At 43.3% G+C, this 12,634-nt stretch overlaps 1 protein-coding gene across 4 annotated transcripts in view; it reads right to left on the bottom strand.

Annotated features, from left to right (window-relative positions):
- Window positions 1–6,663: 6,663 nt before the first annotated feature.
- The window catches only part of RBM6 (RNA binding motif protein 6), a 106,297-nt gene continuing 100,326 nt past the window's right edge, over window positions 6,664–12,634 (bottom strand). For all 4 annotated transcript variants that reach the window (XM_059389767.1, XM_059389770.1, XM_059389768.1 and 1 more), the window contains 4 exons: window positions 11,937–12,011; window positions 10,911–11,008; window positions 7,579–7,708; window positions 6,664–6,911 (listed from right to left, as the gene is read on the bottom strand). In XM_059389767.1, the coding sequence (XP_059245750.1) occupies window positions 6,786–6,911; window positions 7,579–7,708; window positions 10,911–11,008; window positions 11,937–12,011 (429 nt within the window). In that variant the 3' untranslated portion in view covers window positions 6,664–6,785. The remainder of the gene's footprint in view (window positions 6,912–7,578; window positions 7,709–10,910; window positions 11,009–11,936; window positions 12,012–12,634) is intronic.

Raw genomic sequence — 12,634 nt, 5'->3', positions numbered from 1 at the left:
AGCCACCCAGGTGCCCAAATTAAGAGCTTGAAGAATGGTCTTCAGAGTGTCATTGTATTGATATTCTCTAGTCTAAGGCAAAGGCTCAGGAGTCATTTTCCAGGGTTAATTTAACAGTACTTGGGACATCTAATAGCATCTCAAAGTTGCAGCCAAAACTCAACCTTATCTCCTTCACAGTCTTCCTCAGCTCAGAAATGGTGACTCCCTACTTCCAGTTACTCAGGACAAAAACCCTGGAGTCATGGAGGACTTTTTTCCTTGTACCCAATCTGTCAGTAAATCCTGTTGACTCTACCTTCAAAATATATCTAGGATCTGTCCACATCTGGCTCCCTAAATTGCTGTTCATCTAGTCAAAGCTAACATCACTGCCCTTGTTTGAAAGACAGTACTTCACACAGAGTTCATGGTTGTGGAACTGGGATTTGAATTAATAAACTTGATTTCAGAGTCCATGCCCTCAACTACTAGAATGTAAACTCCAAAAGGGTAGGAATTTATGCCTCTTTAGTTCACTATATGAACTAAATATAATACTATATGCCTGGCACATGGTATGTATACAATAGATATTTGTTGAATACACAAATGAATCCACTAAGAAAGCAAGCTAAACTTTGGGGCAGAAAAAGGCAAGCTTTCTTGGAGAATTAAGAGATATTCTGGACTGGGACTGGTTAGTGAGATGGTGGTACTGCAGTGCCTCCAGTTAGCATAATTTGCCCCCTTGGCATTATTTGTAGATATATTTTTAGTGGAACTGGTTTCTCAGGTCACATATACAGACATGAAAAATTAGACCATGATAAGGCAGAGGGAAGCTATCAGTTATAGAAAACCATACTATACTCCTCTCTTTCTGAGAGATCTATCAAGAATAATGGAATGATGTCAAGGAGTAGATTCCAAACCAGAAGCTTCAAATACACTGGAAAATCTTTTTCTTGGAAAAACATCCAGGAAAAATGTTCTTTAAACATGTTTTAGGGGCACCTGGGTGGCTCAGTGGTTTCGGCTGCTGCCTTCGGCTCGGGTCATGATCTCAGGGTCCTGGGATCGAGCCCCACATCGGGCTCCCTGCTCCAAAGGAAGCCTGCTTCTCTCTCTGCCTGCCTCTCTGCCTACTTGTGATCTCTGTCAAATAAATAAATAAAATCTTTAAAAAAAAAAAAACATGTTTTAATGATAGGCATTCTACATTAAGGGCATTAAGTGATGGACACTGGAAGTTCTTTGGATAATTAAAAAATCTAACAATAGAAAGAAAGGTAGACATTTCTGACTTTGGAAAAATGGGTAACTTCCTCTCCCTCCTCCTCTCTCCTTCCCATCCATCCATCCATCCATCTCCATTCAGGCTGCTATAAAGAGATACCACAGACTGGGTAGCTTATAACCAACAACAAACAACAAAGCTTATAGACAACAAAAAATTTATTTCTCACAGTTCTGGAGTCCAAGATCAAGGTACCAGCATGGTGAAGTGAAGGTCCTCTTCCAGGCTGCTGACTTATATCCTCACATGTAGAAGAGTCTAGGGACCTCTGTAGGATCTCTTTTATTTATTTATTTTTAAAGATTTTATTTATTAATTTGACAGAGAGAAATCACAAGTAGACGGAGAGGCAGCCAGAGAGAGAGAGAGAGGGAAGCAGGCTCTCCGCTGAGCAGAGAGCCCGATGCGGGACTCGATCCCAGGACTCTGAGATCATGACCTGAGCCGAAGGCAGCGGCTTAACCCACTGAGCCACCCAGGCGCCCCTGTAGGATCTCTTTTAAAAGAGCACTGATCCCATTTATGATGATTCCATCTTCATGAGCTTAATCATTTCCCAAAGTCCTACTAATACCATTACCTTTGAGAGTTAGGATTTCAATGTATGAACTTAGAGGGGAGAGGACACATTCAGATCATAGCACTACCTACACACACACAAATACACACTTCTACATTTTCATATGTGTATATGTATTTATATACAGTGTCCAACTTCTGGGGAGGAGTAGATGTATGTAAAACTTACATCATCAGAAAAAACTAGAAGTATGCGACCAACAGAAGGCTCCCAAGTGTATTTTCTTGAGGTGCCGGGATGGCTCAGTCAGTCAGGTGTCCAACTCTCAATTTTGGGTCGGGTCATGATTTTGGGGTTGTGGGATCAAACACACATCAGGCTCCACATTCAGGGCAGAGTCTGCTTGTCCCTCCCCCTCCCCCTACTTGCTCTCACTCACTCATTCTCTCTCAAATAAATAAATAGGGGTGCCTGGCTGGCTCAGTCAGTTAGGCTGAGGCTTTGGCTCAGGTCATGGTCCCTGCTCAGCAGGGAGCCTGCTTCTTCATCTCCCTGATGCTCTGCTTACTTGTGCTATCTCTCTGTCAAATAAATAAAATCTTTAAAAGTAAGTACTTAAAAAATATTTATTCCGAAGTAATCTCCACATTCAACATGTGGCTCAGACCCATAAACCTGAGATCAAAAGTTGCATGCTCCATCCACTGAGCCAGCCAGGCACCCCTGTTTTTTGTTTTGAGTAAAGCCATGTATGTTCAATATTAGGCAAAGTTCTTTAAGGCTGTTTTTCCTAGGAGCGCCTGGGTGGCTCAGTGGGTTAAGCCTCTGCCTTCGGCTCAGGTCATGATCTCAGGGTCCTGGGATCGAACCCCGCATCGGGCTCTCTACTCGGTGGAGAGCCTGCTTCCCCCCCTCTCTGTCTGCCTCTCTGCCTACTTATGATCTGTCAAATAAATAAATAAAATCTTAATCTTAAAAAAAAAAAAGACTGCTTTTCCTAATGTTCTGAGGTTTAAAAAAAAGTTCTCTTAACGAAAGGCTTTTTTTTAAAAAAAGATTTTATTTATTTATTTGACACAGAGAGGGAGATCACAAGTAGGCAGAGAGAGCGGGGGAAGCAGTCTCCCTGCCAAGCAGAGAGCCCAATGCAGGGCTTGATCCCAGGACCCTGAGATCATGACCTGAGCCAAAGGCAGAGGCTTAACCCACTAAGCCACCCAGATGCCCCCGAAATGATCTTTTTTGCCTTATTCTCCCATTTAGCAAAAGGAAAATGCACTTCACATGTTTTGATCTTAGACTGTAAAAATACTACTCCAGAATAAGAAGACTTTCACATGAGAGAACTCTCGTCTATACCAAGAAACTAATTTGTCAGAGCTGAGCTTTGATGAATTGGCAGAGATATGCAATCAAAATTGAATTCAACAAGTATTTTATATAGACCTATGAACAAGGCATTATTCACTCATTTATACAGTACCTACTGTGTTAGCACCTAAGGATACAGTAGTAAAGAAAATTACCCGAGATCTCTGTTCTTATGTAGCTGGCATTCTGATCAAAGCCTCAGGGAACTGCTCAGGGACATGGTAGGGTAACACATTTTTCACATCCATTCCTACTTTCATCAATACCCAAAGTAGTTCCTTAAAAATATATGGAACATTTAAGTCCATATTTTCAACCACAAAATTTCCATTTAAGTGGCAAAATAAAGCTGGAAAACAAAAGTAGGTAAATTAGTTTGAGGTCTGAGCTTAAATACTTTCTTCAGAGAAGATGCTGCCAAAGCTTGCTGTATTGTCTCTCATCACATCAGCAATTGTTCAACATCCATCTTCCTTAGTAACTAAGTCCTATGGGCACAGAAACCAACACTGATCTTGCTAGAAGCCCCAGTGACAAGTAAAGTGGGTTCTCAAAACATTCATAGAATGACCACTAGGGAACTCAGTGGTGCTTCTGCCGGGGAGCCAATGAACTGGAATTAACTAACTAGTCTATGAAAGAGTCTTCAGTAATGGAGCATTTGAAGTGTTCCACAGTTTAGGCCCAAACGAGTAATACAAAGTTAGAAGGAAAACCTGGTTTGGCCAGTTAAGGACAAACTTGGATCAGCTTTCTTTCTTTCTTTTTTTTTTAACTTTTAAAAGATTTTTATTTATTTATTTGACAGACAGATCACAAGTAGGCAGAGAGGCAGGCAGAGAGAGAGAGAGAAGGAAGCAGGCTTCCCGCTGAGCAGAGAACCTGATGTGGGGCTCGATCCCAGGACCCTGGGATCATGACCAGAGCCGAAGGCAGAGGCTTTAACCCACTGAGCCACCTAGGCGCCCCTTGGATCAGCTTTCAAGAAGTATTTTGATGTGCTCATTGATGTACGCAAAAATGAGATGAAGCGGGCGCTACTTGTGATTTCTCTGTGTGTGTCAAATAAATAAAAATCTTTAAAAAAAAAAAAAAAAGAGATGCACCATAGAGGTTCCTGCAGGCCTTCAGACCAGAGGGCTACTGCACTGCATCTGTCTGCAGCCAAGTCATTGGACTTTGTAATGCTGTAATGCTGCACTAGTGGTAGCAAGGCCCAGAGCCTGGGGCATTTTTTTTTTTTTTAAGATTTTATTTATTTATTTGACAAACAGAGATCACAAATAGGCAGAGAGATAGGCAGAGAGAAAGGAGGAAGCAGGTTCCCTGCTGAGCAGAGGAGCATGAGATCATGACCTGAGCTGAAGGCAGAGGCTTACCCCACTGAGCCACCCAGGAGCCCTGAACCTGGGGCTCTTAATCCCTAAGCCAGTTCGTTCCTGATTTTGTTTTTCCTTTGGGAGGGGTAAAGACTTAATAAAGAAGAAAGGATTATATTTGGAGACAGCATGGCAAACAATTTAACTTCACATATATCATTCTTGTTTCTAGAAATGTTTTCTTCTTGGTATATACCTACCTCTCCTTACAACTCTCACCCCTCACTGCCCATCCCCCTCAAATGGTAATACCTCCATACTATTTTTACAGAGCTGTCCTTGGTTCTGCTTTATGCAACCAGATTACGCCCTTAGACCTATGGGCCAATTCTAGCCTGCAACCTGTTTTTGTAAATAAAGTTTTATTCGAATTCAGCAACAATCACTTGTCTATGTATCGCTGCTACTGTCTATCAATGTGGCCGTGCTCTCACTACAATAACAGGGCTGAAGAGTTTCAACAGAGATCATCTGACCTGCGAAGTATAAAATACTGACTCTGGCCCTTGATGGGCAAGCTATTTATTTATTTATTTATTTATTTATTTATTTAAAGATTTTATTTATTAGACAGAGAGAGAGATCACAGGTAGGCAGAGAGACAGGTGGTAGGGGGGAGCAGGCTCCTCGCCAAGCAGAGAGCCCGATGCGGGGCTCGATCCCAGGACCCTTGATGGGTAAGTTATTTATTTATTTATTTATTTAAAGATTTTATTTATTAGACAGAGAGAGAGATCACAAGTAGGCAGAGAGACAGGTGGTAGGGCGGAGCAGGCTCCTCGCCTAGCAGAGAGCCCGTTGCGGGGCTCGATCCCAGGACCCTGAGATCATGACCTGAGCCGAAAGCAGAGGCTTAAACTATTGAGCCACCCAGGCGCCCCAGCTTTTTATTTTTTAATTTAAAATAAAGATTTTAGGTTTATTTATTTGACAGAGAGAGAGAGAGAGAGAGAGCACAAGCAGGGGGAGTGGGAGAGGGACAAGCAGGCTCCCCACTAAGCAGAAAGCCCAACAAGGGGCTTGATCCCAGGACCCTGGGAAGGCAGACACTTAACCCACTGAGCCACCCAGGTGTCCCACCTTGTTGGGTAAGTTTACAAACTCCCACCTTGTACCATCAACATACTCTTCTAAACCCGCAGTTCTCTTCCTAAAAAATATTCCTCCGGAGACATCTGAAAAGTGCAACTCTTAGTACTATAATATGTTATCTGGAGGAATTATTTTTTATGTTTTAAAGATTTATTTACTTGAGAGCAAGGGAGTGAGTGCAAGCTGGGGACGGGGAAAGAGAGAATCCCCAAGCGGACTCTCCATCAATCGCAGAGCCTGATGCAGGGCTTGACCTCGGGACCCTGGGATCATGACCTGAGCTGAAACCAAGAGCTGGCCGCTTAACTGATTGAGCCACCCAGGCACCCTACTTTTTAAAGTTTTAATATATTCGTAGGATATTGTACTTTTAACTTGAAAGAATAAAAAAAAAAATTTAAAAACAACCCTCTCTTTTAAAGCAAATCCAGTGAAATGGTATGAGTGATATGGTAGAAAATTAAGAAAGATTTGAAAGAGGGTGTCCAAAGACACCTCTCTGGAGAATTTCAGCCAAGGAGGGAAGGAAAACCTGGGGTAGTGGCTAGAGGGGAGTAATAATTCTTACTATGCCAACTCATTGTGGTGATCATAATATGTGACACATTAAGCACCCAGCAGGCACCTAGAAAAAGAGCTATCACACTGCTTCCCCCACCCCCACCAACAATAGGGAAGTCAGAAGACGACTTCAAAGGTCTAATCAGTAGTAAACCAACATACGGAAATATATTCACTTTCAGCAGTTATCAAAGAAATAAAAGCAAGCAATAATGGGATACAGTTTTCATTAACTAGATCAGGAAAATAATTTTTAAAATCTGAAAGTACTCACACAAGCTAGAGTTCAAAGGTCACCGCAACACATCCACTCATACTGACAGCAGGTGGTGTCTCAGGTGGTAGCACTTGCTGCCATTTCAGTGCCACCTCAAATGGGTAGCACCAACGTGCTCTCTCCCTCCTACCATACACCCCACCCTCACCCACCTGTGGGAGAAAAATATAACCACCAAAAAAAATCACATTGAAAAAAAGTTTATTTAAAAAAGTTCTAGCAGCAAGAACAGTAACAAAACAAAAGGAGAGACGGACAAACAAAACAAGAAGGAGGTTGTGTTCTGTGGGGACTTGTCTCCATTCTTTAATCTAGTTCTTTATACCGAGCAAACATGACTCTTCGCACAGCATCTCGGTAAGTCTCGTTGGACTGTCTCTTGTTGGTTCTTCCTGGAGCCCCCACACTGGGCCCCCTCATCCGGCCTTCAGTCTGTAACACAAAGACAATGAAGTGGGCTCTATCAATTAATAAGCCTCAGGTCTGGCCATTGATTACAAGTATTTCTGGACCAGTAAGGATCAGGATTTGGGGGAATTTTTTAGAATGTTTAATTAATAAACAAAACCCAAGATGAATAAGGAGGGTGGTGATGCCATGACTTCAGGATACGGGATTTAATACCAGACATGAGAAGCCAGTCTCCTGCAGTTGGCATGTTCAGAGGGGGACCAAGCCAACACAAAATGGGCAACGTTCCCTCTCAAAACCTTTGCTCTCTTCTGTTCCTGACCTAAGTGAGGCAGAGCCCTTTATGAGAACCAGGACTAACCTCGTCCTCCTCATATTTTAGTTATTTCAGTTCCTCAGCTGATGATGCCTCTCAGATGCTTTTGTTCCTTTTACTGCAGGTTCCCTGGTTTTTGTCACCAAATGACTTGCCAGTTTCAAATTGCCTGATTCCTGTAATACCCCACCTTTTACTCCGTGCAAGAGTAAGAGGAGCCCCATTTCCACTTTTCTCCTTCTCCCACAGCCAACCAAAATTACAAGGGCCCAGAATGCCCATCTATCATCCAGTAATCAAGACTGACTGAAAGAGAGAACGTTAAGTACATTCCAGGTTCAGGCCACCCCCAAAAGACGGAAACCATTTCACCTCCTCTGCTGAAGCCAATCCGGGATGGCCATACCCGAGGCCCGCCCCCTTCCTCCAGCCAGCGGTCTGCTGGACACAGCCTCCTTTGTTGCTACTGTCGATTCCTTCTTTACCAACAGGTTTGCGATCACTGCGAAAGGAGCAGATGTACTTACATACCATCACTTTCAAAGTGACCCTAATAAAAACCTCTGTTGTCTGATTCACATTTGCTGAAGTGTATTAGGGAATACTTCTGAGTGCCTGCTATCTATGCAACAGGCTTTGGGCTTCGGGATACAGAGATGCCCAAGACCCATCCCTATTCATGGGGAAGGACATGAAAAGGATAACTCAGCCAGGGATGTGGGATCAGGAGACATCTATGGAAATACATCAGAGAAGACACAAGCTCTGAAGGAGCATCACCAACAATGACGAATTCCAACAAGAGGGCACATCCGAACTGACTAAAAAGTATGAGAGGAAAGGAGGCCATAAATAAGAAGTTAGAGAATACAATTTGTCTAGGAGAGGAATTGTAGGAACTGACAAAGGCTTCTTGGGCTAGACTGGAAAGCCTCGAAACTTCACGCTAAATCATGATTCTGGACTTCATTCTTTGGGACAAAAAAACCCCTGGACTCCAGGCCTCCTTCTTAGCAAGGTATGCCCTCACAAAAAGGTAAGTTTTAGGAGATTTCTGTTCACAAAATGGTTTTGGTGCCAGGGTAGAGAGTACACTAGAGGTTGAAGAAAAGAGACGGAGAATAAAGAGTCCAATTTGGAGGTGAGCTAGAATGGGGGAAAAAGCTTAATTAGGGACGTGGCCAGTAACGATAAAGGGGAAAAAGCGGGAAGAGTGGGTCAGACCAGGCAGGCCATGATGCAGTGATGTCACTACTCTGAAAGAGGATCACACAGCAGGTTTAGCAGGACTGGAACTGAATATGATATGGAATATAATACTGAGTTATTGCTTAGAGTGAGGAGCCTAAGAGGTCTCCACAAGGACATTCCCAGGAGGTAAACTGAAATAGTAATTTTGCACTCAGAAAACCAAACTGCCTTGGAATGGAGTCATAGGGAACTGTTAGCTTGTTAGTGATGACTGTGGCCTTGGGTCTAGGCCAAGAGGTAGAACAACAAGAATTAAAGAGCACCGAGGGCAGAGTCCTGGAGAATATCTGGAATTGCCCAGAAAACTAAGAGAAGCATGGGAGAAGACTAAGAAGGAAGGGAACCAGCAGAATGTGTGTGATGGGTGCCAAGAATACAGAAGGGTATCTTTCTGCACCCAGCCCAGCTCACTCAGGGCTAAGGTGTCCTTCCTCCTTAATGACTCCTTTACCTTTGGCTTTTTTTTTTTTTTTTTTTTTTTAAAGATTTTATTTATTTATTTGACAGACAGAAATCACAGGTAGGCAGAGAGGCAGGCAGAGAGAGAGAAGGAAGCAGGCTCCCTGCTGAGCAGAGAGCCCGATGTGGGGCTCGATCCCAGGACTCTGGGATCATGACCTGAGCCGAAGGCAGAGGCTTTAACCCACTGAGCCACCCAGGCGCCCCAACTCCTTTACCTTTGGCTTAGCCCAGTATATTTCGAATTGCAGAGAATGACCTAGTAGGATATTACATTGTTTAAGTGGTCCTTCCTTAGCACTTCTTAAGAATGCACCTGGGTGGCTCAGTGGGTTAAGCCTCTGCCTTCGGCTCAGGTCATGATCCCAGGGTCCTGGGATGGAGCCCCTCATTGGGCTCTCTGCTCGGCAGGGAGCCTTCCTTCCTTTCTCTCTCTGCCTGCCTATTTACCTATTTGTGATCTCTGTCAAATAAAGAAATAAAATCTTAAAAAAAAAAAAAAAAAAAAAGAAAGAAAAAAGAATGCAAACAGGGCACTTGGCTCAGTTGGTTGAGTGTCCAGCTCTTGTTTGGCTCAAGTCATGATGTCAGGGTTGTGGGATAAAGCCCCACGTCAAGCTCCATGATCAGCAGGGAGTCTGCTTGAGATTCTCTCTCCCTCTGCTCACGTGTGTGCATTCTCACTCTATCTCAAAATAAACAAATCTTAAAAAAATCACTCATCCTGGGGTGGCTGGGTGGCTCAGTGGGTTGGGTCGCTGCCTTCGGCTCGGGTCACGATCTTGGGGTCCTGGGATCGAGCCCTGCATCGGACTCTCTGCTCAGCAGGGAGGCTGCTTCCCACTCTCTCTGCCTGCCTCTCTGCCTACTTGTGATCTATCTCTCCCCCAGTCAAATAAATAATAAATAAAATCTTAAAAACAAACAAAAACAAAAAACACTCATCCTTAAAAAAAAATGCAAATAGGAAAAGCTAGAATAAAAATACCAGAGCTTATCATATTCAGTAAATAAGTATTTTTCATGAAGATCTCTTTTTGGTACTTACACACACATGATTATTGGGCCATGATTAAAAAATAATCTTACTGTGGGCAGTGAGCAAATATGTTGGGATGCTAGAGCCCCAGACCCCATCAACCCTCCTTTGGGGCCTTTCTCCATTAATGATCTCCCCCATCCCCAAAGGCATAATTTACCCTGGCTATTAGCTGCTCTTTTGCTTACCAACATACAGACCTGTTCAAGTCTCATCAGATCAGCACCCTCCTTAAAATCATTTCATAACCTCCTGCTGCCCTAAGACAAAGTCTTAGCATGATATTCACGGAGTATGAACTTCCTGAGCTGGCCTCCATCAGGCTACTTATAATTTTTCAAATGCATCCTATGACTCCTCTCTCTCTCATCCACGACATATGTGGTTTGCTCCAACTGAAATGACCTTTCCTTCTCCACTGGAATTGTCTGCTCTATGAGACACAGCATCACCTGAACCTTCCTTATTCTTATAGGTCTTGTCCACCTGAGTATTCCTTGCACTTAGTGCAGTGCCTAGACACGATGGGTTATCAACAAATTCTATCTAACTCTGCTGGGCTCCCCACCCTGAACTGACTAGAAATAAGCACAGGAATCTAGAGATAATATAGGTCTATCAGCAGCCAACCATTCATTCAGCACCTACGTGTGAGGACGGAGGTTCCCTAGAGAAAAAGCCTGAAAGAATGACATTATCAGGTCCACAGGAGGTACAGCATTACTGATGAGGAGAGAAGGAGAGCAGCTAAACAGCCAGCCAAACACATATATTCCCTGAGTGAAGCTGGGTGGTCAGAGGTTGGAGTGAACCTCATACTCAAGGAGTTCAGAAAGAACCTGCTCCTGCTGACTTCAGTTATCCCTGAGAGAGAAAAAAGCAGTGCAGCTGGAGAAGAAGATGGTTTCACCATTAGGCCTTGAGGCTTAGGCTGAATGAAAAGTTCCTGGCTTACCTGTCAGTTTCCCTGGAGTATTTAATTCGTTTCCTTTCTGGAGAGTCAAAAGATTGGACCTTTTCCCTGCGATCACTTCCTCTTTCTTTAAACCTTCCCTGTTGGTAAGCAGAAGAAAAGACCTGAAATTTCCATTTAAGGGAGCTGAAATAGTGGGGAAAATTCGCTTTATTCCTTATAGTCCTTCTAAAGAGAAGGGGGTTCAACGGTTAACTCCTGGAATCTCTTGCTCCTTCACATACTCTTCTTGAGAAAGCAGTGGCTTCTCTGACTGGTAAATTTGAGAAGAATGAACTGGTGTGCTTGTCCTACAGCTGTGTTTACCTTGTCTAAGGAGGTGCTCTCCAGTAGGCCTCCAGGGAGGATTCCTACCCATCACATAAGATCTGGCCTGGGCAGTGAAGCTTGTGGCTATCTGTAGGGGAGTCTGCCTAATTATGTGATCCAGGTAACAAGTCCATTTGGCTCTACGCTAAACTGCTTCTTCTAACTTAGCCTCTGATAGTAAAAAAAGGTATTTTAGCAGCCCTACCTTACTGATTTTAAAAGCTGGGCAGGAAAGAAAAATGCTATTTGTTTGACCTGTTTGGAGACCTTAAACTACCACCCTTTTAAAATATATATATATCAGGGGTGCCTGGGTGACTCAGTGGGTTAAGCCTCTGCCTTCGGCTCAGGTCATGTCTCAGGGTCCTGGGATTGAGCCCCGCATCAGGCTCTCTCCTTGGCAGGGAGCCTGCTTCCTCCTCTCTGTCTCTGCCTGCCTCTCTAACTACTTGTGCTCTCTGTCAAATAAATAAATAAAATCTTAAAAAAAAAAAATATATATATATATATCAATTTTATTAAAGTATAATTTTATAAACAATTAAGTGCACCCATTATAATGTAGTTTGATGGGTTTTGATAAATGTATACACCATCTTTTAGGTCCTCTTCACTCTCTGTCTTCAGTACAGTCTACAAATTCCACACCAGAGAGTAAAGAGTTGAGGTCAAGGGAGTTAATAGGTCATCAAAACTTACCTCCTGTTCTCTCCTTTCCAGATAGGCTAGCTCCTGCTCAGATTGTTTTATCTTCCGATGGATTTCCAGGTTTTGCTGAGAAGATAGAAAGTTCTAGGAGTACAGGTCTAGAAAAAGTGGTCCTAGAAAATGCCTCTAGGTCTTTCCCAATAGCTACTTTAGGACTGTGGCTTCTTTCACTGACCAACTCTCCTGAGTGATCACTGTACCCTGCAATTAACAATTCCTAACCAGACTGGCTTTAGGCTCTCCAGTAGGAACCCAAGTTGTAATGCTGGCTTGTCACACAGATTAGTTACATGGTGTGGTACAAGAGAGACCTTCATTCTACTTCTCTCCAAATGCAGAAAACAGGGGCACCTGGGTGCCCCAGTCAGTTAACTGTCTGACTCTTGATTTCAGCTTAGGTCATCTCAGGGTCATGAGATTAAGTCCCGAATCAGGCTCTGTGCTCAGGAGGGAGTCTGCTTGAGATTCTCTCCCTTTGCCCCTCCTGCCTCCATAGCCCACCCTGTACTCTGTCTCTCAAATAAATAAAAACTTTTTAAAAAAATGCAGAAAACACAAAACTGGTTTATAGGTTTTTATCTAAAGAAAAAATTATGAGAGAGGGGAATCTGAGCACTTCAGTGGAGAAAACTGAATGCCCACATGATTTTCCTACTACCACCATCACTACCACCACCACCACTCACCAT

This window comes from Mustela nigripes, chromosome 2 (genome assembly GCF_022355385.1).
Source record: "Mustela nigripes isolate SB6536 chromosome 2, MUSNIG.SB6536, whole genome shotgun sequence".
NCBI classification, from domain to species: domain Eukaryota; kingdom Metazoa; phylum Chordata; class Mammalia; order Carnivora; family Mustelidae; genus Mustela; species Mustela nigripes.
Note: the sequence above shows the minus strand (reverse complement) of the source record. Positions and strands in the feature narration are given on the sequence as shown.